Genomic DNA, 27,160 nt, shown 5'->3' with positions numbered 1-27,160 from the left:
GCCAGTCAGTGACTGAACTACACGTCAGCACTTCCAGTTTATTCATCATAACCACAACGTCCACTGTGAAAGAGACAATCATTAGACACGTGAAGAAATGATCATGTGGTAGACGGCCAAGAAAAAGTAGTCACCAGCAAGTGAACCCAAGAGATCCATATGTTGGAGTTAACAGGCAAGGACTTAAAAACAGCTATTATAAATAGAGAACTTAAGGATGAGATGGTTATAGTGAGTTGAAAACAAAAGAATCTCATGTAAGAAATGGAAACTATGTATGTATATAGATAGGTATCTATTTATATGTATATAGATATATATACACACAAGCTGTGGAAAAAGTAAATTTCAGAAATGAAAAATAAAAATTTCACTAGGGGTGCATCACTAACATTGTACTAAAGGTCCCAGTTATTATAATAAGGCAGGAAAAAGACAGGAAGACTAGAAAGGAAGAAATAAAATTGTCTTTATTCATAAAAAACATGACTGTCTACATAGAGAATCTTAAAGTCTATTAAAAATTAGAACTATAATGAAAACTATAAAACACTGCTGAAATAAATTAAAGAAGACATAAATGGAAAGATGTCTCACATTCGTTCACTGGAAGACAATATCATTAGGATGTCAATCCTACCCAAAGCAATCTACGCATTCAATTCAATCCCTACCAAAATCCAAATGACATGTTTTTCAGAAATAGAAAAGTCCATTCTAAAATGCACATGAAATCTCAAAGGACCCAAAATAGCCAAAACAATCTCAAAAAAGAACAAAGCTGGAGGACTCACACTTGATCTCAAAACTTACTATAAAGTTACAGGAATCAAAACAGTGTGGTACTGTCATAAAGACAGACATATAGACGTAGATGTAAAACCTAAAACTATAAAAAAAACCTAGAAGAAAATCTAGGCAATAACATTCAACCCATAGGCACTGGCAAAGATTTCATGACAAAAACATCAAAAGCAATTGCAACAAAAGCAAAAATTGACAAATGGGATTGAATTAAAGAGCTCTGCACAGCAAAAGAAACTATCATCAGAGTTAACAGAAAACCTATAGAATGGGAGAAATTTTTTGTGATCTTTCCACCTGGCAAAGGTCTAATATCCAGAATCCATAAAGAATTTAAACAAATTTACAAGAACAAAACAACCCCATCAAAAAGTGAGCAAAGCAAATAACACTTCTCAAAAGAAGACATTTATGGGTTTTTGAGACATTTATGCGGCCAATAAACATATGAAAAAAACTCAACATCACTTATCAGTAGAGAAATGCAAATCAAAACCACATTTTTAATAATGCAAATTATTCAAAAGTCAAGAAACAACAGATGCTGGTGAGACTGTGAAGAAACAGGACAGCTGTTACACTGCTGGTGGGAGTGTAAATGAATTCAACTATTGTAGAAGACAGTGTGGTGAATCCTCAAAGATCTAGAACCAGAAATACCATTTGACCCAGCAATCCCATTACTGGGTACATAGGACTATCAATCATTCTGTTATAAAGACACATGCATGTGTATGTTCACTGCCACACTATTCACAATAGCAAAGACATGAAATCAACCAAAATGCCCATTGGAGACAAACTGGATAAAGAAAATGTGGTACATATACACCATGGAACACTATGCAGCCAAAAAAGGAACGAGATAATGTCCTTTGTAGAGACATAGATAAAGCTGGAAGCCATTATCCTCAAACATTGGAAACGGCAAACACTGGAACAGAAAATCAAACACCTTATGTTCTCACTTATAAACAGGAGCTGAACAATGAGAACACATAGACACGGGGGGAACAATGCACACTGGGGCCCGTGGGGCTGGGGGAAGAGAGCATCAGGATAAATACCTAATGCATGCAAGGCTTAATACCTAGATGATGGGTTGATAAGTGCAGCAAACCACCATGGCACATGTATACCTATGCAACAAACCTGCACATCCTGCACTTGTATCCTGGAACTTAAAATTAAAAAATAATAATAATTCAACTACTATATTCTAGAAATGAAAATTGGAAATTTAAAATTACAAAAAGGCTGGAAATGATGGCTCACCCCTGTAATCCCAGTACTTTGGGAAGCTAAGGTAGGAGGATTGCTTGAGCCCAGGAGTTTGAGGTCGAATTTCGCAGAATCAACAAGCAATTATGAAACCCGTATTAGAAAAGCCAAGGAGCTAGAACAATTCTGAAAAAGATTATAGCTAGAAAACTCACATCACCTGACTTCAAGACTTATCTGTAAAGCTACAGTAAGCAAGACAGTGTGGTACCGTACATAAATCAATACAGGAATATAATCACATATATAAAGTCAATTGATTTTTGATAGACACAAAAAAGGAAGGATAGTCACTCCAATAAATGATGCTGGAACAGTTAATCACTTCATCCATTCCTTGCATTATATACAAAAATTAATTTGGATCACATATCTAAATGTAAAATACAAAATTATAAAACTTCTAAAAGGATACATGGGGAGGCCAGGTGCAGCAGCTCACACCTGTAATCCCAGCACTTTGGGAGGCAAAGGAGGGCAGATCACTTGAGGTCAGGAGTTAGAGACCAGCCTGGCCAACATGGTGAAACCCCGTCTCTACCAAAAATATAACAAATTAGCTGGCTGTGGTGGCGCATGCCTGCAATCCCAGTTACTCAAGAGGCTGAGGAAGGAGAATGGCTTGAAAGCCAGAGGCAGAGGTTGCAGTGAGCCGAGATCACTCTACTACACTCCAGCCTGGGTGATGGAGCAAGACTCCATCTCAAAAAATACATTTTTTTAAAAAAAAGGCTACATGGAGGAAAAAATATTTGCGACTGTGAGTTAGGCAAAGATTTCTCAGATATTTAAGACTAAATAATATTCCACTGTATAGGTACAAATCACCTTCAGTTTACCCAGTCACCTGTTGATGGAAACATGGGGGGAAAATACTTCATCCTTGTAAAAGCTAACTTAATCTGCAGGACAGCTGGTATGTGCACCACACTTGGAGAGACATTCCTATTCAGGACAGAATTTGCTCAGAGGGTGAGCTGGGTGAGGGCTGGAAGTGGGGACAGATCAGAATTGAGTAGTTAAATAAAAGGGTTCTTGGGCCCAACTGAGGGGAGAGGGGTTCCCGAGTTGGAGGCAGCAAGTCCAGCTCCTGCTGCCAAAGTTCTGCCAGGATGGCTGTGCTTATTCAGGGTGTGTAGCTCTGGAAGAGCCCCATCTCTTCTAAAGGAGAAACCGGGCTATCATCCTTAGGACTGACAGACAACATCTGATTGGGGGAGAGGAGCTGGCCAGGTGGCTCTGAATCCCTAAAAGTCTCAGGGCAAGTTGTCTGTAACAATCAGCTGCCTCAAACGTGTTCTGTTTATTGTTTTTGTTTTTTTTTCTGAGATAAGAGTCTTGCTCTGTTGTCTAGGCTGGAGTGCTGTGGTTCACCAAAACCTCTGCCTCCCAGGTTCAAGCAATTCTCCTGCCTCAGCCTCCAGAGTAGGTGGGATTACAGGTGCCTGCCATCATGCCCAGCTAATTTTTGTACTTTTGGTAGAGACAGGGTTTTACCATGCTGGCCAAGCTGGTCTTGAACTCCTGACCTCGTGATCCACCCATCTCGGCCTCCCAAAGTGCTGGGATTACAGGCATGAGCCACCGCGCATGGCCCCTGAAACGTTTATAAATCTTTCTTCAGATGGATTACACAAGACATCAAGTAGGAGTAGGAGAGTGCTGGTTTTAAAAATAGCACCACTGGTCTGGGGGTGGTGGCTCCCACCTGTAATCTCTCACTTTGAGAGGCTGAGATGGGAGGATAGCTTGAGGCCAGGAGTTCCAGACCAGCCTAGGAAACACGAGGAGACCTTGTCTCTATAAAAAGTAAAATAATCTCACAATTTGCTACCTCTCCCACCTGGGTCCACTTGAAGTGTGATTTAGATTTCCTTTCTCCAATAACCCAAACCCACCCCTCTGCTCTAGCCTGTCAACTCCTTCCTCCAGCAATGCCTTCCCCTTCACCAATGAGCCCTCACTGGATGCCAAGGAGGAAAAGCACGGGTCCAGGAAGACGCCCCTTCCCCGGAAACTAGGACATCACCCACGCGGAGTCTGCGCGGTGAGCAGAGAGGGTGAGAAAGACCAGGGGCACAAAGGAAGCCAGAACTCCAGGTGCCTATCCTGAGAGCCCCATGGAATATGGAGGGCAGTGTCATGCGGCCCAGGTGACCTTGCATTTGGAGAGGCAGCCAACCCCATGCTACTCCAGATGCACCCCAAGGCACAATGGGCCTGTGAAACCCGGGCTCATCCGGGTTCTACCCTAGGTCCCAGCCCAGGGTGTCCCCTGGTGGGGGAGGATGGAGTGTGATATGGGGTGGGGTGGGGTGGAGGTGGGAGTGGAGATGGGGTGGCAGTGGGGTGGGTGGGGGCGAGTGTGAGGGGATGAAATGTCAGGGTGGAAATGAGAGTGGGAATGGGGTGGGGACAGGGGTGAGGGTGTGACTGTGGGGCTGGCAAGGATAAGAAAATGGGTGGAAGGTAGGGCTGGGGTAGGAGTGGGGGTGCATGGGGGTGGGGGAGTGGGATGGGGTGGGAATGTGAGTGTGTAGGGGTGGAGCTGGGTGAGAGTGGGCGTGAGGGGATGTGGGGGTTGTGTGTCGGTTGGGCGTGGGGGCATGTGTAGTGCTGGGGTGGGGGTGAGTATGGGGTTGATGTGGGAGGGCTGTGTTGGGCTGGAGTGGGTGTGGGGGTGCTGGGGTGGGGTGCTGTGTGGGGGGCGTGGGTGGAGCTGGAGTGGGGGGTCTGTGTGGGGCTGCAGTGGGTGTGGGGGGATAGGGTGGGGCTTTGTGGGGCTGAGGTGGAGGGCTGTGGGGGGTTGGGGTGGGTGTGGGGGGACTGGGGTGGGGCATGAGTAGGGCTCTGTGGGGGGCTATGTGGGGCTGGCTTGATGGCACTCACCTTCAGCATCAGGAGCTGGAGCATCCTCCTGGCGCCCGAGGGCAGACAGGCCCCTTCGCCCTGTAAGTCCCATGCTACGGCGGGCGAGGCTGGCTGTGTCCGCCCCCGCCAGGCCCCCGCCACGTCTGCGTTCTTTCCCTCTGCGTTTAGTGCCTCGGGCCCCCAAGGTAGGTGCCCTGCATTCCTCGCCCCCAGGTGCCCTCGCGGACCCCGGGGTCCTCGCCTGCCTGAGGCAACACGCTCCATCCTGGCATCGACACAGCCCCTCGCTCACAGCTTCCCGCCCGCCTGGCCTCGGGACTACCGCACGGACGGAATGCCGGCGCACGCTGAGCAGGCCACGAGGCGTCGGAGACCACGTGGGCCGCCCAACGGCGTAACAACTCTCGGCACAGCGCCACGTGGCGGCTGGGAGGACTGGCACTGGGAGGTTCTGAGAGGCCCGACCCGGAGGTCACGTGATTTGTTCCTTTGCAGCCAGCCGGCCACCCAGGCCCCAGGGACACTCGCTTGTCCTCCGGAGGGACGGAGGGGCTGCCTGCGGTTGAGTCCGTTGAAAACCACCTTTGCAAAATTCCAACTGAGGACATTGTGATGGTGAAAGAAATCAGACCTAACCAACTCCATCTTGCTTCTAACCTTTTTTGAGACGGAATTTCGCTCTTGTTGCCCAGGCTGGAGTGCAATGGCGAGATCTCCGCTCACCGCAACCTCTGCCTCCCAGGTTCAAGCAATTCTCCTGCCTCAGCCTCCCGAGTAGCTGGGACTACAGGCATGTGCCACCACACCCAGTTAATTTTGTGTTTTTAGTAGAGACGGGGTTTCTCCATGTTGGTCAGGCTAGTCTCCAACCCCCGACCTCGGGTGATCCACCAGCCTCAGCCTCCCAAAGTGCTGGGATTACAGGCGTGAGCCACCGCACCTGGCCTGCTTCTAACCTTTAAGATGTCCTTTTTTATTCCTGGGCGGAGGTCCAACTAACTTTGGGAAGGAATGCAGTCCACGATTTGACTCTGAAACAAAATTGATAACAACCTGTGAACCCCAAAGTTTTGAGACAGGTCTCAGTTCATTTAGAAAGTTTATTTTGCCGGGAAGGCGAGGTGGCTCAGCCTGTAATCCCCAGCACTTTGGGAGGCCGAGGCGGGCGGATCACGAGGTCAAGATATCGAGACTGTCCAGGCCAACATAGTGAAACCCTGTCTATACTAAAATACAAAAATTAGCCAGGCATGGTGATGGGCACCTGTAGTCCCAGCTATTCAGGAGGCTGAGGCAGGAGAATTGCTTGACATGGAGGTTGCAGTGAGCTGCACCATGGCACTCCAGCATGGCACCTGGCAAAAGAGCAAGACTCCATCTGAAAAACAAAAACAAAAAAAGTCTGTCTGTCGAATGCATGGAGAGATTTGAGTAATAGTAATTTTAAAAACTCCAGTCTCCCACACAGCCAGTTCTGCATGAATTACTTTCTCCATTGCAATTCCCTACCTTGATAAATTGGCTCTGTCTAGGCAGCAGGCAAGGTAAACCCATTAGGTGGTTACAAGTTCGTCATTTTATTTTTAAAGAGACAGGGTCTGGCTCTGTTGCCCAGGCTGGAGTGCAGTGGCACAATCATGGCTCACTGCAGCCTCAAACTCTTGGGCTCAGTTGATCCTCCTCAGCTTCAGCCTCTCAAATAGCTGGGACTACAGGCATGCACCACCACGCCTGGATAATTTTAAAATTTTTTGTAGAGATGGGGGGGCGGTCTCGCTGTGTGGCCCAGGCTGGTCTTGAACTCCTGGGCTCAAGCCATCCTCCTGCCTCAGCCCCCTGAGTAGCTGAGATTACAGGGATGAACCAGCATGCCAGGCCCTCAGCTTGTCCTTGTCACCTGGCAGGGGTCCCCTGTCCTCCTGCTTTCTCTAGGCCAGTCTATACCACTTTTTTTTTTTTTTTTTGAGACAGAGTTTTGCTCTTGTCGGCCCAGGCTAGAGTGCAATGGTGTGATCTCGGCTCACCACAACCTCTGCCTCCTGGGTTCAAGTGATTCTCCTACCTCAGCCTCCCAAGTAGCTGGGATTACAGGCATGTGCCACCACACCCAGATAATTTTTTTATTTGTAGTAAAAACAGGGTTTCATCATGTTGGTCAGGCTGGTCTCAAACTTCTGACCTCATGATTCACCCGTCTCAGCCTTCTAAAGTGCTGGGATTACAGGCGTGAGCCACCGTGCCTGGCCCACCCTATATCTTTTAACCACTATGAGCTGAAAGACTTGGTGGTGAGGAAGAATCCTGGTCAGCCACGAATCCCTGGATCTTCATGGCCTCCTGGCAATATTTGCATTTGATCTGCACCTTCTGGAAAGGTTCCTGGTCCTGGCTTTCTTCCCAGCTGGCCTTCAACTAGCAGAGCTCTCTGAATCTAAATGAGTTCATTTGCTAGTAAGGGAACCAACAAGATGACAAAAGACTGCAAGAGTTTGGAGAGAGCATGGAAATTGTGGAGTTACGTATTTTGGGGAACAGAATGCTCACATAAGCATGCAGTTCTATAAGTAAACTAGATTGCATAATATCTCAGGTAGGATGGTTGGAGAGGCGTGTAGCTGCCATTTGGAAGAAAAATTCACCTGTTCCTTAAATTAGGCTGACAAGGCCTCACCTCCAATCAAGGCACCTGGTACAGCCAACTCACCTGAAATCTCTAGACCTCGCCAAAAAGAGATGGAAAACAACAGGATCTGATTTAAACAGGAGGTACTGGCTGAGCAAGGTGGCTCATGTCTGTAATCCCAGCACTTTGGGAGGCCAAGGTGGGCAGACCACTTTAGGTCAGGAGTTCCAGACCAGCTTGGCAACATGGTGAAACCGTTTCTACTAAAAATACAAAAATTAGCCAGGCATGGTGATGCGCACCTGTAATCCCAGCTATTCAGGAGACCGAGGCAGAAGAATCACTTGAACCAAGGAGGCAGAGTTTGCAGTGAGCTGATATCACACCACTACACTCCAGCCTGGACAACAGCGTGAGACTATCTCAAAACACACACACACACCACAACACATGAGGGAAACAAGTGGTGTGAAAACTGCGTTTTCTGTGAAGGAAAACCAATCATATTACTTTATCATGACATCTTCTAATATCACCCACTGAGCCATAGCAAGTCCAGTGAAGACAGAGTTGGCACTAACCAGCTGCATGTCTGTTTTCTCACTGAAAAAATCATGGTGTTCACTGAGGTCCCTTCCAGCTGCAACATTCTAGTAATCTTTGAGAGTCAAAAAATAAAGCTAGGCTGGGCATGGTGGCTCATGCCTATAATCCCAGGCACTTCCGAAGGCTGAAGTGGGCAGATCACCTGAGGTCAAGAGTTCGAGGGCCGGGCGCGGTGGCTCATGCCTGTAATCCCAGCACTTTGGGAGGCCGAGGTGGGTGGATCACGAGGTCCAGAGATCGAGACCATCCTGGTCAACATGGTGAAACCCCGTCTCTACTAAAAATACAAAAAATTAGCTGGACATGGTGGCGCATGCCTGTAGTCTCAGCTACTCAGGAGGCTGAGGCAGGAGAATTGCCTGAACCCAGGAAGCAGAGGTTGCGGTGAGGCGAGATCGCGCCATTGCACTCCAGCCTGGGTAACAAAAGCGAAACTCCATCTCAAAAAAAAAAAAAAAGAGTTCAAGACCAGCCTGGCCAACATGGTGAAACTGTCTCTACTAAAAATACAAAAATTAGCCAGGCATGGTGACCTACGCCTGTAATCCCAGCTACTTGGAAGGTTGAAGCACAAGAACTGCTTGAACCCAGGAGGCAGAGGTTGCAGTGAGATGAAATAGCATCACTGCACTCCAGCCTGGGCAGCAGAGTGAGACCCTATCTCAAAAAAAAAAAAAAAAAGTCCAAAGGACAATAATTTTTATACTTTTTTTTTTGAGACTGTTTTGCTCGTCACCCAGACTGGAGTGCAATCTCAGCTCTCTGCAACCGCCGCCTCTCATGTTCAAGCGATTCTCCCGCCTCAGCCTCCCAAGTAGCTGAGACCACCATGCCTGGCTTTTTTTGTATTATTAGTAGAGATGGGATTTCACCATGCTGGCCAGGCTGGTCTTGAACTCCTGACCTCAGATGATCTGCCTGCCTCTGCCTCCCAAAGCCCTGGAATTACAGGCGTGAGCCATTATGCCCAGCCAACTTTGTTTTTTGTTGTTGTTTTTTTTTAATGGAACATAATTTCCCATTTTTGTACATTCAAAAAGCAGAATAATAGTATCTGTGGTTCTCAAAATTTGCATATTGGAACCATTTATTGAGGAAAAACATTTACTTTCGATCGGGTGTCTCACCCTTGGTCAGGTAATTCTTTGTTCTGGGTGGTGAGACTGTGCATTGCAGGCTGTTCAACTGCATCCCTGGCCTCCCCCCACTAGATGGTAGTAGCATACTGCCCCAGCTCATCCACTCTGTTCCCACTCTCAACAACCAAAAATGTTTCCACACATAGCCAAATGTTTAAGTGCCCAGGCTGAGGCCGGCTGCTCTAGATGTAGTTCTCTAATCAGGATTAAATAATGCACATAAACTTTATTCATCATTCTCTTTATGTTGTAGTAGGAAAACTAAGGCATTTCATGAAAAATGAGATCCGCTGTACAATGCATAATACAGTCAAAGGTCTTAACTATCATTTCTCACCTTTAATCAATAAAGATTATTCCTCTTTAAAGATGATGAAAAATTACTCATATTAAACATAGTAAAAATAAGTATCATTAATCGCACACTACATTTCTAACCTCTTTACATTCATTAATGCTCCGAACACAATGCTGGTTTTGGTTATGGCTTTGTGTTTCTTTAAAATGTTAACTGGGCCAGACGAGATGGCTCACACCTGTAATCCCAGCACTTTGGGAGGCCGAGGCAGGTGGATTACCTGAGGTCAGGAGTTCGAGACCAGCTTGGACAATATGGTGAAACCCCATCTCTACTAAAAATATCAAAATTAAGCTGGGAATGGTGGCTCATGTCTATAATCCCAGCACTTTGGGAGGCTGAGGCAGGTGGATCATGAAGTCAGGAGATTGAGACCATCCTGGCCAACATGATGAAACCCCGTCTCAACTAAAATATAAAAATTAAAAAAAAAATTAGCCAGGTGTGGTGGCATGTACCTGTAGTCCCAGCTACTGGTGAGGCTGAGACAGGGGAATTGCTTGAACCGGGACGTGGAGGTTGCAGTGAGCCGAGATCGTGCCACTGCACTCCAACCCGGCAACAGAGCAAGACTCCATCTCAAAAAACAAAATTAGCTGGGTGTGGTAGCTGGCACCTGTAATCCTAGCTACTCAGGAGGCTGAGGCAGGAATATCAGGAGGCGGAGGTTGCAGTGAACTGAGATTGCCATACTGCACTCTGGCCTGGGCAACAGAGTGAGACTTTATCTCAAAAAAAATACAATAAAATAAAATGTTAACAAAAATAGATTTTTAATTTGTGAAACACAGTAACTGTCATTTGGTTTTAAAAAGAATTGTATCTTAATCATTAAGCTAAAAACATAGCAAGAAAACAATGACATGGTCACTTGATGGCTGTCTCAGTCTGCTTTTCACCATCTAATAAGACACCATTAAAGTAATTCCAGCAGAAAGTCTCACAAATTCATCAACCTCCAAAGCACATGAGGGAAGGTGCTAATACAGTGGACAGCAAGAACCATAATGGCAGCAGAACATGTTATTTAAATTTTTGAAATAATAATACAGAAGTAGGAACCCTTGTGAAATCATGTTCTTGTTTGGTTAACAAGATCATTAATACTTTATAAACTTCATATATGTGGCATACTGTAAGATTGAAAGAATAAAATAAGCAAGAAAGCACCATAAAACACGTGACATAAGAAACACCATGCTAGGTGCAGTGGCTCATGCCTGTAATCCCAGCATTTGGGGAGGCCGAGGGAAGCAGATCACCTGAGGTCAGGAGTTCAAGACCAGCCTGCCCAACATGGTGAAACTCTGTCTCTACTAAAAATACAAAAATTAGCCGGTCGTGGTAGCGCACACCTGTAGTCCCAGCTACTCAGGAGGTTGAGGCATGAGAATCGCTTGAACCCATGAGGTGGAGGTTGTGGTGAGCTGAGTCTGAGCCACTGAACTCCAGCCTGGGCTCTAGGCAAGAGTGAGACTCTGTCTCAAAATAAAAAAAATAAAAATAAGAGAAATACTGCATTACAGTAACTTTTTTGTCTTTTGAGATGGAGTCTCCTTCTGTCACCCATGCTGGAGAACAATGGCGCCATCTTGGCTCACTGCAACCTCCACCTCCCGGGTTCAAGTGATTCTCCTGTGTCAGCCTCCAAGTAGCTGGGATTACAGGCATGCGCCACCACACCCAGCTAATTTTTGTATTATTAGTAAAGACGGGGTTTCATCATGTTCAGGCTGGTCTTGAACTCCTGACCTCATGATCCACCTGTCTCGGCTTCCCAAAGTGCTGGGATTACAGGCGTGAGCCACCGCACCCGGCCTACAATAACTTTTATAGGCACAAACTTCCTTAAGTTTCAGGCAAGTGAAATTCAACCCTCATTATTCATGAGGACGTCAAGAAAGCCAGTTTACAAACAAGCTCGAGCACCCTACAAATGGCTCTTACTTAGTACAGAGGTCTTAGGATAAACGTGTTTATACTTTGACTGAACAGTCACGTGGATATCATAGAGATGGCGACTGTGTATCACTATCCGATGAAACTGCTTGCCTTCCTTCATGATTTCTTCAGTCTTTTTTTCAGTAGACATAAGATTTTCAAAAAAGTCTGAATCTTCTAAGTATAGCTCATCACCTGAAAAAGGAAAAAAATTCATTTTATTTTTAAATACAAAATTATTTTTCACCATGGCAAAATGGATACAATTTTAATTATTTCTAGTATTACTGTATAAATCACTCTGATATATTAGTGACATACCAATCAGTATTTATTTTATCTATTTTGTATGTTTAGAAGTGAGATAGCTGTTAAAGTAGTATTTCTTTATTGGGGGGTGTTTTTATTTTGTCTTTTTAAATTTTGTTTTGTTTTGTTTTGAGACGGCAACCTCCACCTCCCGGGCCTGAGCGATTCTCAACCCTCAGTTTCACGAGTAGCTGGGATTACAGGTGCCCGCCATGATGCCTGGCTTATTTTTGTATAGTTAGTAGAGACAGGTTTCACCATGTTGACCAGGCTGGTCTCGAACTCCTGACCTCAAATGATTCACCCACCTTGGCCTCCCAAAGTGCTGGGATTACAGGCGTGAGGTACTGCGCCCGCCTCTTTCTTGTGTTTTTAATATCCCCTCACAACTCCCCAGCCAAGAGTTTTCTTTAGGCTCATAAACATCTGTGACTGGTATGTTTTCACTGTGAACTGTGACTTTTATACTAGTTCATGACTCTCTTTATTCCATTCAATATTGATATTAAGATTGGCCTTGATATCCACATACTTTTGGTGTTTCAAAGTAGGCTATTCTGATCAATTACATTCAGGTTAATTTAGGGAAATTCTATCAAAATCATTACATTTTACCCCTGTAGGTTGAGTAACTTTTTTAAAAAATTTTTTATATTTTTGAAACAGAATCTCACTCTGTTACCCAGGCTGGAAAGCAGTGCCATGATCTTGTCTCACTGCAACCTCCACCTCCTGGGTTCAAGCGATTTTCCTGCCTCAGCCTCCTGAGTAGCAGGGATTACAGGTGTATGCCACCATGCCTAGCTAACGTATATATTTTTTTGTATGTTTAGTTGAGACAGAGTTTCACCATGTTGGCCAGGCTGGTCTTAAACTCCTGACCTTAAGTTATCCACCTGCCTCAGCCTCCCAAAGTGCTGGGCGTGAGCCACTGTGCCCGGCCCTGAGTCACAAATCTTATCACTATTTGCAGGAACTAAGCAGGCAACCGTGACAACAGGTCTCAAAGCCCTACTCTAAACTGCCACTGCCATGAAAACTCCAACCTGTGGCTCACCCCACAGCAACTGACCATCAACAAGCTCCCTAATTCAAATTAGGTGACAACTTATGAGTTCTCAAAATTCAAACTTAAAATGCAAAAAAGTGAGAAATTACATGAGAAAGACCTTTGTCAATGTCTAGGAAATATACTAATATAAATGTATGTGTATGTATATGACATTATGCAGAATTTCTGGTTATAATAAGTAACATGGATATTTTATAGCCTTTGATCTTCTCTAGCTAATACCCTCTAGACTATAAAACACAGGCTCTAATTCCTGTTTCTGTTGGGTAATACCGCCATGCAGCCCAGGGCACGGAATGTGAATACTAACGAAAGCACTGAGGCTTCACTGATTTACCTGGTAAAATCTGGAGCGTCGCATCAGCAGTTAACAAGGTGATCGGCAGCCACCTTTCCCGTCCTTCTAATGCACGATCCAAGCAGAATCTTTGCAAGTCAGAGAGTGAGGCAAAGTTTGCAAGTCTTCTCACTTCATAGAACTGTGGGGGTGCCAACCAGATTTCTTTTGATAAGAAACTTTCAGTCGCCTCTGATGGAGATGACCACTGTGAAAGACGAAGGCAGGGTTTCCTAAGGTTTATGCCATAGACAGTGTGAGGCTTGAGCTAGTTAGACCAGTACCTAAGGTAGAATTGAAAGTGTCAAATGAATTCCTTAATGTGCCCTGTGAGATCCCTCCGACAACATGACAGGATGCAGTGAAGAAAGCTGGGTTGATCCTCTTAAGAGGTTACTTATCGGGACACTGATCCTCAGAACTAGTAAAAAAAATAGGGCAGACTTCTGAGGCTTGACCTGGGACAGCTGTTCAGCATGAAAGGTGGGAGATGCAGAGAGGACAAGGTGGTTCTGGTCACTGCTGAAAGAAAGACTCTGAGGGTATACTCATCACAGTAGATTGAGAATGTGGTGCCTGTTCATTCCTCCGGGAAATGAGTATTTGGCTAGATCCTGAGGATATGATGATGGACATCACAAAGCTCTCTTAGGCCCTATGGGGACTTCAGCAACCGAAATGCTCTGTGATGTATGCCACATGGTACAACGGCAGTGAAGCATCAGGAGCAACAGCAGCTTTCAGGAAGCCACCAGGCACGACTCAGCTACAGTTGAGAGAGTAATAACTTGGTAGGATTTCAGCCATGCAGTGTTTGCCCAGTAAACTTCAGTGGCTTCATTCTACAACCTCCTCTTCTTCCTCAGCCTGCTTTCCATAGACATTTAGATAAAGAGCTGATTCAATGGATATGGAATAACCTCGAAGGGTTGTTCTTTAGTTGGTTTACTAAATATCCACTTACACACCTAGGAAAAACTGATTCTCACCCACAACCCCTGGGATTTGGAATTGATTTCTGCTTTGGATGACTGTAGGTCAAGGTTTGCAAGCTTGTATTGCTTAAATATTGACTGAGAAGCCCGTGAAGCCTTCACACTCCCAGGGCCCTGGTATGCACCCAGCAATCTAAGAGTTCCGAGAGTCCCCTAATCATTCTGCAGTTGGCCAGAACTGCATTTGAAAAACAGAGCTCGGGGCCTCAAAGGACCACCCAACCTCTCTCTGTTATTTCCAAGGCAACTGTGTGAGTTCAGTGATAACGAAGACAAAGGGTTAAATGGCAGGCATCAACCCACTTAAGCCAACCTGTTTCAGTTAGTCCAGACCACAGGTTACAATACCTTATCACTTACTGGTTACTTCTTACTAGCAGAGCACTGTTTCAAATGCAATGCTTTACTGCTGAGTGCAGTGGCTCACACCTGCAATCCCAGCCACCTGGGAGGCTGTGGTGGGCGGCGAGTCCTACCACAGCCAGGGTTACTGCTTAAAGGGAATTTCCAGACTGCAACCCAGGGAGCAAGAGTCTAATCAGAGCCAGGGATTTCCACTGGCTTGAGACACAGCTTGAAGTTTGGGAAGCCCACACAGCAGAATTTGGGAAGCAGTGTACAGAAGTCTCCCCTTAGGCAAGAGGAATACTTTTCCAGATCCCTAGTGGATGCCCGAAACTAAGGAAGTGCTGAGCCTTATACCAACTATGCCCTTCCTACACAAAACACCTATGATAAAGTTTGACTGAAAAATTAGGCCCAGTAAGAGATTAACACTAATTTATAATAAACTATAACAATGATAACAATTCCTGTAATAAAAGTTAGTGAGTGTGGTCTCTCTCTCTAAATATCTTAATATTTTCAGACCTTGGTTGACTGAGGGTAACTGAAATCATGAAAAGAGACACCAAGGATAAAGCTGTACCCGAGAGGAAAGACCTACAGAGTAGAGCTCCAGAACTCTGTGTAGGGTGCCCTTGAATCTCTGCTAAACACTTAATCTATGCATGCATAAGGTGAAACCATATGAGACCAGGAAAGAATGAGGCCTCTTTTTTTTTCCTATTATTATTATTTTACTTACCACTATACGCACAAGGAAGGAATGATTTCTGAAGAAAGAACAATTACCTGACAGTTTTAAGATTAAACTCCCAGAGCTCACCTGGGGCCAAGGATTACTGGAGTTCCTTCCAATCACAGTGGAGACATCATGTTGAATATAAGCAGCACTCAAGTAGACTTCATAAGAGTTACACATTTAGAAGTGCAGCTAATGGCCAGGTGCAGTGGCTCATGTCTGTAATCCCACCACTTTGGGAGGCAGAGGCGGGCTGATCACCTGAGGTCAGGAGTTCAAGACCAGCCTGACCAACATGGTAAAATCCTAACTTCTAAAAATACAAAAATTAGCCAGGCATGGTGATGCATGTCTGTAATCACAGCTACTCGGGAGGCTGAGGCACGAGAATCACTTGAACCAGGGAGGCAGACATTGCAGTGAGCCAAGATTGCACCACTGCACTCCAGCCTGGGTGAAAGAGTGAGACTCTGTCTCAAAAAAAAAAAAAAAAAAAGTTGGGGGGAGCTAAATTAGCTCTAGAATAAAGAATAAAGGCTATATAGATGCATGTTAAAATTATTTAAAATTAAACCTCAAGACCATTAAGGTAATTTGCAATCACTTAACTGCCTGCTAGGAAAAGTCCAATACTCTCTTTTTTCTTTTCTTTTTTTTGAGACGGAGTCATGCTCTGTCACCCAGACTTGAGTGCAGTGGCACAATTTCGGCTCACTGCAACCTCTGCCTCCTGGGTTCAAGCAATTTTCCTGCTTCAGCCTCCCTAGTAGCTAGGATTACAGGGGTCCGCTAATTTTTTTTTGTTTTTTTTTTTTTTGAGACGGAGTTTCACTCTTGTTACCCAGGCTGGAGTGCAATGGCGCAATCTCAGCTCATCGCAACCTCCGCCTCCTGGGTTCAGGCAATTCTCCTGCCTCAGCCTCCTGAGTAGCTGAGGTTACAGGCACGCGCCACCATGTCCAGCTAATTTTTTGTAATTTTTAGTAGAGACGGGGTTTCACCATGTTGACCAGGATGGTCTCGATCTGTTGACCTCGTGATCCACCCGCCTCGGCCTCCCAAAGTGCTGGGATTACAGGCTTGAGCCACCGCGCCCGGCCTTTTTTTTGTATTTTTAGTAGAGATAGGGTTTCACCGTGTTGGCAAGGCTGGTCTCAAACTCCTGACCTCGTGATCCACCCACCTAGGCCTCCCAAAGGGCTAGAATTACAGCAGTAAGCCCCTGCACCCAGCCAATACTCTTTAAGGAATTGACAAAATCTAGCACTGAACAACATAAAGTCACAATATCCAATATTCAATTAAAAAAACTGCAAGACATGGCTGGGCACGGTGGCTCATGCCTGTAATCCTAGCACTTTGGGAGGCTGAGGTGGGTGGATCATGAGGTCAAGAGATTGAGACCATCCTGGCAAACATGGTAAAACCCCGTCTCTATTAAAAATACAAAAATTGGCTGGGTGTGGTGGTACCTGCCTGTAATCCCAGCTACTTGAGAGGCTGAGGCAGGAGAATCACTTGAACCCAGGAGGTGGAGGTTGTAGTGAGCTGAAATCATGCCACTGCACTCCAGCCAGGGCGACAAAGCAAGACTGCATCTTAAAAACAAAAAAACTGGCCGGACGCGGTGGCTCAAGCCTGTAATCCCAGCACTTTGGGAGGCCGAGGCGGGTGGATCACGAGGTCAAGATATCGAGACTACCCTGGTCAACATGGTGAAACCCCGTCTCTACTAAAGATACAAAAAATTAGCTGGGCATGGTGGCGCGTGCCTATAATCCCAGATACTCAGGAGGCTGAGGCAGGAGAATTGCCTGAACCCAGGAGGCGGAGGTTGCGGTGAGCCGAGATCGCGCCATTGCACTCCAGCCTGGGTAACAAGAGCGAAACTCCGTCTCAAAAAAAAAACAAAAAACCTGCAAGCTATGATGAAGCAAGACAACATCATCTAAAACTCGAAGAAAAATAAATCAATAGAAACAGACCCAGAAATTACATCAATTATTAAGTTAGCAGAAAAGGACATTAAAACCAATGCTGTAAGTATGTTCCACTGGTTTAAAGATACAAAGGAAAACATTGGCATGATGAAAGAAATAAAAAATATTACCTGCAAAAGTGCTCTCATAAGAAATGTATGCAAACTAGAAAATAATGGAGCAATATTTTTAGGTAAAAAATATTTTAGGTAAAAAATTAAAAAACCTATCCAACTAGAATTTTATACCTAGTCAGAGTATCTTCCAAAATCAAAGGAAAAATAGTAATTTTCAAGCAAACAAAAATTAGAGTATTCATTGTCATAGGCTCTAAACTACAAGATATATTAGAGAAACTTCTTTAGGCAGAAGGATACCAGAGATAGATTTAGAACCACACGAAGGAATAAAGAGTGCTAAAAACAGTAAATATGTGGCTAAACATGGTGCCCAGCATTTCAGGAGACTGAGGTGGGTGGATCACCTGAGGTCACGAGTTCAAGACCAGCCTGGCCAACATGGTGAAACCTCGTCTCTATTAAAAATACAAAAATTAGCCAGGCATGGTGGCAGGCACCTGTAATCCCAGCTACTTGGGAGTCTGAGGCAGGAGAATTGCTTGAACCCAGGAGGCGGAGACTGTGCTAAGCCGAGATCGCACGACCTCACTCCAGCCTGAGTGAGTGAGACTCCATCTAAAAAAACAAAAGTAAATATGCAGGTAAACATAAGACATTTCTTCTCATTAAGATTGATGATCTAGGCCACAGACAGGGGTTCATGCCTGTAATCCCAGCACTTTGAAAGGCTGAGGCGGGTGGATCACCTGAGGTCAGGAGTTTGAGACCAGCCTGACCAACATGGAGAAACCCCATCTCTACTAAAAATACAAAAAATTAGCCGGGTGTGGTGGCGCATGCTGTAGTCCCAGCTACTTGGGAGGCTGAGGCAGGAGAATCGCTTGAACCCAGGAAGTGGAGGTTGTGGTGAGCCCAGATCGCACCATTGCACTCCAGCTTGGGCAACAGGAGTAAAATTGTGTCTAAAAAAAAAAAAAACACCTTGACAGTCTAAAGCAAAATTAATCTGAGTGTAGAGTTTATAATAAAAGTCAGATGTCTGACAACAATAGCATAAAAGACAGGAGGGAAAAAACAAGTATAATGTCAAAAGGTTCTAACTATAAATGAAATGAAACGTGTAGACTGCAAATTTTAGAGCAATTACAAAGAACTATAGTCAATAAGTTAATAATGGAAATAAAACAATAATAGGAAAAACAGTCCATTTCAAATAGACGAGAGCAAAAAAATGCGCAGCAAGATGGTAGATTTGAATCTAACCTTATTGACTATAACAACTGTAAATAAACACTCCAAATAAAAGGCAAAAGTTTTTATACTGGATAAAAAGCAAGACTATATGCTGCCGATAAGAAACACGTTTTATTTTTTTAATTTAATTAATTTTTCTTGAGACGGAGTCTAGCTCTGTCTCCAGGCTGGAATGAAGTGGTGTGATCTTGGCTAACTACAACCTCCACCTCCTGGTTCAAGTGATTCTTCGGCCTCAGCCTGAGTAGCTGGGATTACAAGCCTACACCACCACACCCAGCTAATTTTTTGTATTTTTTAGTACAGACAGGTTTTCACCATGTTGGTCAGGATGGTCTCAATCTCTTGACCTCATGATCTGCCCACCTCAGACTCCAAAAGTGCTGGGATTACAGGCAAGAGCCACCATGCCTGGCCTTTTTTTTTTTTTTTTTTTTTTTTTTTCAGATGGAGTCTCACTTTGTGACCCAGGAGGCTGGAATGATCCTGGTTCCCTGCAACCTCCGCCTCCTAGATTCAAGAGATTCTCCCATCTCCACTAGGCTAATTTTTGTATTTTTACTAGAGATGGGGTTTTGCTATGTTGCTGGGCTGGTCTCAAATTCCTGACCTCAGGTGATCTGCCTATCTTGGCCTCCCAAAGTGTTGGGATTATAGGTGTGAGCCACTGTGTCGAGCCAGAAACACACTTTAAATATAGAGACACAAATAGTTTAAAAGGATGGAAAATATATACTAACATGAATCAAAAGAAAGTCAGAATAGCTATATTAATCTCAAACTGAGTAAACTTCAGATTTCAGAATACAGATTATTACTAGGAATAAAGAAGGATATTTCATAATCATCAAAGGGTTAATCCGTGAAGTTTTAAAAGTCCTAAATGTGGATGCAGTTAATACCTTACATGGGAGCTTCAAAATACCTGAAGCCAAATCTGATAAAACTGAAAGGTGAAAAAGACAGATCCATGATTATTAGTTGAAGATGTCCACATTCTGCTCTCAGCATCTGATAAAATAAGGAAATGATGTAGAAGACCTGCAAGACTGGCTGGGTATGGTGGCTCACGCCTGTAATCCAGCACTTTGGGAGGCCCAGGCAGGTGGATCACGTGAGGTCAGGAGTTCGAGACCAGCCTGACCAACATGGTGAAACCCCGTCTCTACTAAAAATACAAAAGTTAGTTGGGCGTGGTGGTGGGCGCCTGTAATCCCAGCTGCTGAGGAGGTTGAGGCAGGGAGGTGAGGTTGCAGTGAGCCGAGATCACGCCACTGTACTCTAGCCTGGACGACAGCGCAAGACTCCATCTCAAAAAAAAAAAAAAGACTTGCAAGATGCTATGGAACAATTCAACCTAATTTGATGTTTTTACAAATACCAACAAACAACAGAATACATATTCTTCTTAGGTGCAAAGAGAACATTCACCAAGACAGACTATATTCATGACCATAAAACAAGTCTCAATGATTTTTTTTTTTGAGACAGGTCTCACTCTGTCATCCAGACTGAAGTGCAGTGGTGTGATCATGACTCGCTGCAGCCTCAACCTCCCAGGCTCAAGTGATCCTCCTACCTTAGCTTCCTCAGTAACAGGAACCACAAGCGCACACCACCATACCCAGCTAATTTAAAACATTTTTTGTAGATATGAGGTCTTAGTATATTACAGTCCAGGCAGGTCTTGAGCTCCTGAGCTAAATCGATCCTCCCGCCTTGCTCCTCCAAAAACCTGAGATTATAGGTGTCAGTCACTGTACTGGTCAATAAATTTTAAAAGACTTAAACTGGCCAAGCACAGTAGCGTATGCCAATAATCCCCAAGACTTTGGGAGGCTGAGGCTGGACAGTCGCTTGAGACCAGGAGTTCAAGACCTGCCTGAGCAACATAGTGAGATCTGGTCTTTACAAAACAAACAAACAAAATTAGTCAATGGTTGCAGGTGTCTGTGGGCCCAGCTACCCGGGAAGCTGAGATTGGAAAATCACTTGAGCCCGGAAGCTGGAGACCAGCCTGGGCAACACTGAGAGACAAGACCCCTATCTGTACCAAAAAAATAAATAAAAATAGTAAGATCGAAATCCTATTAAGTCTGCTCTCCACGAAAACCATATTAAACGGCTGGAGATGAAGTATATCTAGACAAGTACAAGTGCTCGGGACAGAGTCTGGTGTCTGATCAGTGCTCTGCAGAGCTGGCTGGGTCTCCGCAGTGGCCCCTCTGGAGGAACCACGTGGAGAGACAGGCTCGAGGCCTTGAGACCCCAAAGCCTGGGAAAGCAGAGAATGCTTCACCAAGTGCATGGCTTTGGAATAGTGGGGTGAGAGTTTCCTGCCCATCCAAGCGTTCCCAGCTGATTAACCTCTCTGGGCTCGGCCTATGCGGGGGTCCCTAGAAGGCCTAGGCCGCCTGGAGGGGCCCTCCCTCTTAGGTCCCCGGGGTCCCCAGCCCGGCGGTGAGTAGACCCTACCTGGAAGCCCACCACCTCTGCCAAGTCGGGGTAGACAGGCGGCGGCTCGCGCAGGCAGCACAGGAAGAAGGCCGTGTCGAAGCGGCGAGTGCCGCCGCGCCAGAAAGGTGTGAGCCAGCAGCTCCAGTCGTGCAGCGCCCAGATGTTGGGCGTGCAGTCGAGGTGCTCGCACAGCCGCAGGAAGTGGCTCGGGTCCCGGCGCACGCGGGCTCGCCAAGCGGCCAGGCCGGGCGGCGGCTCGAGGGCCAGGCCTGGCCCGGACGCTGGGTCTGGCGGGGAAGTCCTGGGCCTCAGCAGTAGCACGCCAGCCTCCTCGAAGGCCTCGCGCACAGCGCAGATGCGGAACGCGACGTCCTCAGGCAGCGTCCACTTGCTGTCGGCGTTGCCGTCGCCGGCGACGTTGGGCAGCGACGGGAAGGCGTTGCAGCGGACCGGCGCCGGGCCCAGGCCGAAGCGCGGCGGCCCATGGTGCGGCGCGAAGAGATCCAGCCAGTCCGCCGAGTGGTCGGCCGCGTCTAGCACTCCGCCTGGGAAGACGTGCGCGCCCGGCATGAAGCCTTGTCGCCCGGAGCGCTGCAGCAGCAGCAGCCGGAAGTCCTCGGCGGGCGGCGGGGGCGAAGGCTGGGTGGCGGTCCCCGGGCGCGTCCAGCCAGCCGCCAGCACTACGCTGGCCGCCTGTCGCCAGCGGCTGGGGTCCGGCCGCAGGGAGCCGCTCATGGCGGGCGGCGCGCGCGGCTTCCGGGATCCGATTCCTGCGCGGCCCGAGCTCCTCGGCAGGTGGCCCGGCCCTGCAGCGACCCCCGCACCCGCAGAGGCTGAGCGATGACAGCGCCCCGCGTTAGGTCGGCACACGCACCCTCTCCGGCGCCTGCTTGTGGGAGGGGCCTGCGCCACCAGAGCAGGCGCGGCCTCCAGTGCACTGGGGTCCAGCTAGGGCGCTCGCGCAGGACAAAGGGTGTCACAGCAGCCAGCGAGCGGTGGTCATTCACACTGCCTGAAAGCAGGACCGCAGTATTCTCACGCAGGAAGCTTGGACCGAAAGCAGGAATGCTTAAGGGCACATATGACTTGTCACAGTAAAAAAAAAAAAAAAAAAAACAGGATGCAAACCCAGGCCTGATAACATCCACCTCACTGAAAGCCCAAGACTAGGACTTTCACATTTGAACAAGGATCCACATGTGTGTGGGTGTTTCCTGCGAGAGGGAGAGAGGGCATTCAAAGGGCGAAAGTCTGACCTTTGCAAGCACAGATGAACCACATTAATGAGAAACGAATGGATGAACCAGATGCCAAATTATACGTTTCCTACTGCACAGCTTCAATGTGAAAGGTCCTCCCAGAGTAATTCCTTCCTTTCTTCTGGAAACCTTTTATTGTCAGGGCCCCTGGGGACCACCTTACCTGTCTTAGGACATTTGACAAGTTCCACTTTGATGGGAGATGTTTAATCTGGGCCTCAACATGGAAATTTCTCTCCACTCCACGTTTTTGGTGTCTAGAGGACTCCCACCTCCCATAGCAGGGTTATGATCTTTTGAAAAGCCTGTGTAAAATTGAGTCTTCTCTTTTATAACTCCTTATCAGTCACTGACAGCTTCTCCCATAATTGCTATTATAATTGGATCACACATTTGTTATGTTTTTGGATGACATACACTGTACTCCTGCCAACCCTCACAAACCATCATTTTAATGTGGGTTATATCCTAGTCCATAGATGACACTGTCAATATTTAGGGGTTTTTGTTTAAGAGACCTGGTATCTGGCTGGGTGCTGTGGCTCATGCCTGTAATCCCAGGTCCATGCTGGTGGATTACCTGAGGCCAGGACTTCGAGACCAGCTGGGCCAACATGGCAAAACCGCATCTCTACTAAAAAAATACAAAAGTTAGCCGGTTGTGATGGCCCACACCTATAGTCGCAGCTACTCCTGAGGCTGAGGCACGAGAATCACTTGAATCCAGGCAGAGGTTGCAGTGAGACAAGATCGTGCCACTGCATTCCAGCATGGGTGACAGAGTGAGACTCTATCTCAAAAAAAAAAAAATAAATAAATAACCAAGGGAGAGAAAGGAATTAAGGTACTCAGGTGATTAAAGTAATATGTCTTCAATACTAGGAGTAATAATAATCCTAGGGGATACAAATAGTAGTAGTTACTAAGTACACTGTGTATGAGGCACTAGGAACTTTGTAAGTATAGCATTAGTGGTGTAATTCATAAAAAACTCCATGAAGTGGAAACAGTTATCACCATTTTACAGATGACTAACCATTTATGGAGGGATTAAGAATCTTAGGAACATACTACTCCCTTCGCTGTAAAATAACACTGTAGTTTTGTGAGTGAATGTGTGTTTTTCAACATCAGTTGGTTTTCACAGAAGCTGGTTACCCCTGAGTGAGATGACCAAGTCCTGGGTGCAAAACAACAGAAACCACACCTCGCCCGGCCCCTGTAGTAGTGCAGGCCTGTTGTCCCAGCTACTCAAGAGGCTGAGTTGGGAGGATCACTTGATCTCAGGAGTTGGAGGCTGCAGTAAGCCATGATGGCATCACTGCACTCCGACCTGGGCAATAGAGCAAGACTGCCTCAAAAGAAGAAGAAAAAATAAAGTCTGGGTGCGGTGGCTCATGCCTGTAATCCTAGCACTTTGGGAGGCTGAGAAAGGAAAGTGATCTGGGGCTGCTTTTAATTAAAAAGAAAACCTGGAAGGGAAGGGACCACTGAGAAGCATCCCAGCTACCCGACTACGGCCAGTCTTCCCTGGACACCATGAACCACACGGTCCAAACCTTCTTCACTCCCGCCAGCACCAGCCGTCCCCTGGACTATGAGATGCTGAAGGAGGAACATGAGGTGGCTGTGCTGGGGGCGCCCCACAACCCTGCGCCCCCGACATCCACCGTGATCCACATCCGAAGCGAGACCTCCGTGCCCGACCACGTCGTCTGGTCCCTGTTCAACACCCTCTTCATGAACTCCTGCTGCCTGGGCTTCATGTGCGTTCGCCTACTCCGTGAAGTCTAGGGACAGGAAGATGGTTGGCGACCTGACCGGGGCCCAGGCCTACGCCTCCACCGCCAAGTGCCTGAACATCTGGGCGCTGATCTTGGGCATCCTCACGACCATTCTGCTGATCATCATCCCAATACTGATTCTGCAAGCCTATCAGTAGATCAGAGGAATCATCCCGGCCAGGGGCTCTGCCCGGGACCTGTCTCCCACATACTCCCGCTTCCATTCCTCGCCCTGCCCCCAGCCAATCCTGTATCAGCCTTTTTCCCTCACACACTTTTCCACAGTTGTGTTCAATAAAGTGCACATGTTCCTGGTGCAAAAAAAAAAAAAAAAAGAAAACCTTACGGAAGACTTGTGTGCCCTCACTGTCTGCTTAAATAAATTCTTCTTAACTCCTGTATCAATCTCAGCCTCATTTTACCCAGCCTCTAAACAAGATGGAGTTGCTCTGGTTCAAATGCATCTCACACAACCTTGCCCCAAAGTAAGCATGGGGGATGTATGTTAGCTATATGTTCACCCATTGCACATGCGGTCAACACCCCCGTAAATATGTACAGCTTCCCCCAAAACCTGTGGAATATGACTTTCTTGTGTAATACAGACCCTGGGAGGCATAAAACCCAACTTGCCCTTTCCCTCTTTGAAGAGAAAGACCTTTACAAAATGATATCCTGTCAAAGTGACATGGGGGAGCTTTTTCGGGGTGATAGAAACATTCTATATCTTTTTGGCTGTAGTAGTATTTACATTATTGTATACATTATTGCACACCTATAGAATGAATTTAACTGTATTTACTTTTTTTTTTTTTTGAGACAATCTCATTCTGTCACCCAGGTTGTAGTGCAATGGTGCAATCTCAGTTCACTGCAACCTCTGCCTCCCAGATTCAAGTGATTCTTGTGCCTCAGCCTCTCGACTAGCTGGGATTACAGGTGTGCGCCATCACACCCAGCTATTTCTGTATTTTTAGTAGTGATGGGGTTTTACCATGTGGGCCAGGCTGGCCTCGAACTCCTGACCTCAGGTGATCCACCTGCCTCAGCCTCCCAAAGTTGGGATTATAGGTGTGAGCCACTACATCTGGCCTGTATTTACTTTTGTTTGTTTGTTTTTGAGACAGAGTCTTGCTCTGTCGACCAAGCTGGAGTGCAGTGGCACGATCTCAGCCTACTGCAAGCTCTGCCTCCCGGGTTCAAGTGATTCTCCTGCCTCCGACTCCCAAGTAGCTGGGATTACAATTGCCTGCCATCATGCCCAGCTAATTTTTGTATTTTTTAGTAGAGCTGGGACTTCACCATGTTTGGCCGGGATGGTGTGGAACTCCTGACCTCGGGAGATATGCCCACCTTGGCCTCCCAAAGTGTTGGGATTACAAGTGTGAGCCACTGCGCCCAGCCTTCTATTTTCTTTACACTTCAATACATTTAACTTTAAAAAGTATATAGGTTTCAACTTTAGATTGACCTGAATTTCCTTCTCTTACTTAAAGCTTGTTGTTATATACTGTGGCATAATATGAAATACAAAATACGTCCGGGCGCGGTGGCTCACGCCTATAATCCCAGCACTTTGGGAGGCCGAGGTGGGTGGATCACGAGGTCAAGAGATCGAGACCATCCTGGTCAACATGGTGAAACCCTGTCTCTACTAAAGATACAAAATATTAGCTGGGCATGGTGGCGTGTGCCTGTAATCCCAGCTACTCAGGAGGCTGAGGCAGGAGAATTGCCTGAACCCAGGAGGCGGAGGTTGTGGTGAGCCGAGATCGCGTCATTGCACTCCAGCCTGGGTAAAAGAGCGAAACTCCATCTCAAAAAAAAAAATTAGCTGGGCATGGTGGTGCGTGCATGTACTCCCAGCTACTTGGGAGGCTGAGGTGGGAGGATTGTTTGAGCCCAGGAGGTGAAGGTTGCAGTGAGCCAGGCACCAGTGCCCTCCAGGCCTGGGTGACAGAGTGATACTGTTGAATGAGAGATTTGGTGGACTTCTGGATTGCTGAAGACATGGAGGTGGTGGGAGGGTGGCTCACGCAGAGGGCCGTGTAAGCTTTGCGTGCGCTGAAAGCTTGCCCTGTCCATCATCTCCAGCTTTAATTATATCTCTCATAATTAACTGGTAAATGTAAGTAAAGTATCAGGACAAAACAACACATTTAGTTAAGATCTTAACTGGTTTTTATTTTCAATTCTGGAATCAGGCAACTCCTCATTCTATAAAATAAAATGGGTGCTCCCATGAGCTGGACAGAGGAGCTCGGTGCTTTTTTTTAGGTAGACTCTTGCTCTGTTGCCCAGGCTGAAATGCAGTGGTATGATCTCGGCTCACTGCAACCTCCACCTCCTGGGTTCGAGTGATTGTCCTGCCTCAGCTTCCCTAGTAGCTGGGACTATAGGCACACACTGCCACACCCAGCTAGTTTTTTTTTTTTGTATTTTAGTAGTGGGGTTTCACTGTGTTGGCCAGGCTGGTCTTGAACTCCTGAGCTCAGCAGTCCTCCCACCTTGGCCACCCAAAGTGCTGGGATTACAGGTGTGAGCCACTGTGCCTGGCATGGAGCTCAGTTTTACAGACAAACAGAAAACAAAAGGCAGACTGGTTGTTTCAAAGTTACTTTCTTTGAAAGGTGAAAGCAGAGGGGACTTCCTTATCACGCACGTTGAAACTGTCTCAGTAGGTATGGCTTGGCACGCACCTGTAGCCCCACCTACTCAGGAGGCTAAGGTGGGAGGATCTCTTGAGTCCAGGTATTCAAGACCAGCTTGGGAAACATATCCAGACTCCATCTCATTTAAAAAAAACACACACACACAAAAACACACACAAAAAAACTGGATTTGGGGATTTGGCTATCATCTCTAACTCTCCTGATCCCTGGGAAAGTCAGATAAAAAGTTAGTTTCAGCATGGTGACATGGAATTT

At 46.4% G+C, this 27,160-nt stretch overlaps 2 protein-coding genes and 1 pseudogene across 7 annotated transcripts in view; 1 reads left to right on the top strand and 2 right to left on the bottom strand.

Annotated features, from left to right (window-relative positions):
- TDRD12 (tudor domain containing 12) overlaps positions 1-5,292 on the bottom strand; it is a 79,570-nt gene extending 74,278 nt beyond the window's left edge. For all 5 annotated transcript variants that reach the window (XM_078362108.1, XM_078362109.1, XM_078362111.1 and 2 more), the window contains exon 1: positions 4,975-5,292. In XM_078362108.1, coding sequence (XP_078218234.1) covers positions 4,975-5,220 — 246 coding nt within the window. In that variant the 5' untranslated portion in view covers positions 5,221-5,292. The remainder of the gene's footprint in view (positions 1-4,974) is intronic.
- Positions 5,293-9,549: 4,257 nt separating this feature from the next.
- On the bottom strand, positions 9,550-22,078 carry NUDT19 (nudix hydrolase 19). Its single transcript, XM_035284868.3, has 3 exons — positions 21,209-22,078; positions 13,342-13,549; positions 9,550-11,818 (listed from the first exon to the last, which is right to left on the bottom strand). The coding sequence occupies exons 1-3, from the start codon at positions 21,923-21,925 to the stop codon at positions 11,613-11,615; spliced, it is 1,131 nt and encodes a 376-aa protein (XP_035140759.3). The 5' UTR covers positions 21,926-22,078; the 3' UTR covers positions 9,550-11,612.
- Positions 22,079-23,970: 1,892 nt separating this feature from the next.
- Positions 23,971-24,573, top strand: LOC144580953 (interferon-induced transmembrane protein 3 pseudogene; annotated as a pseudogene). The gene has a single exon (XR_013531353.1). The product of XR_013531353.1 is annotated as an interferon-induced transmembrane protein 3 pseudogene (transcript).
- Positions 24,574-27,160: the final 2,587 nt, after the last annotated feature.

The sequence above is a fragment of the Callithrix jacchus genome, chromosome 22, assembly GCF_049354715.1.
Source record: "Callithrix jacchus isolate 240 chromosome 22, calJac240_pri, whole genome shotgun sequence".
Lineage (NCBI taxonomy): Eukaryota > Metazoa > Chordata > Mammalia > Primates > Cebidae > Callithrix > Callithrix jacchus.
The sequence above is the reverse complement of the archived record's forward strand: the minus strand, read 5'-3'. Positions and strand labels throughout refer to the sequence as shown.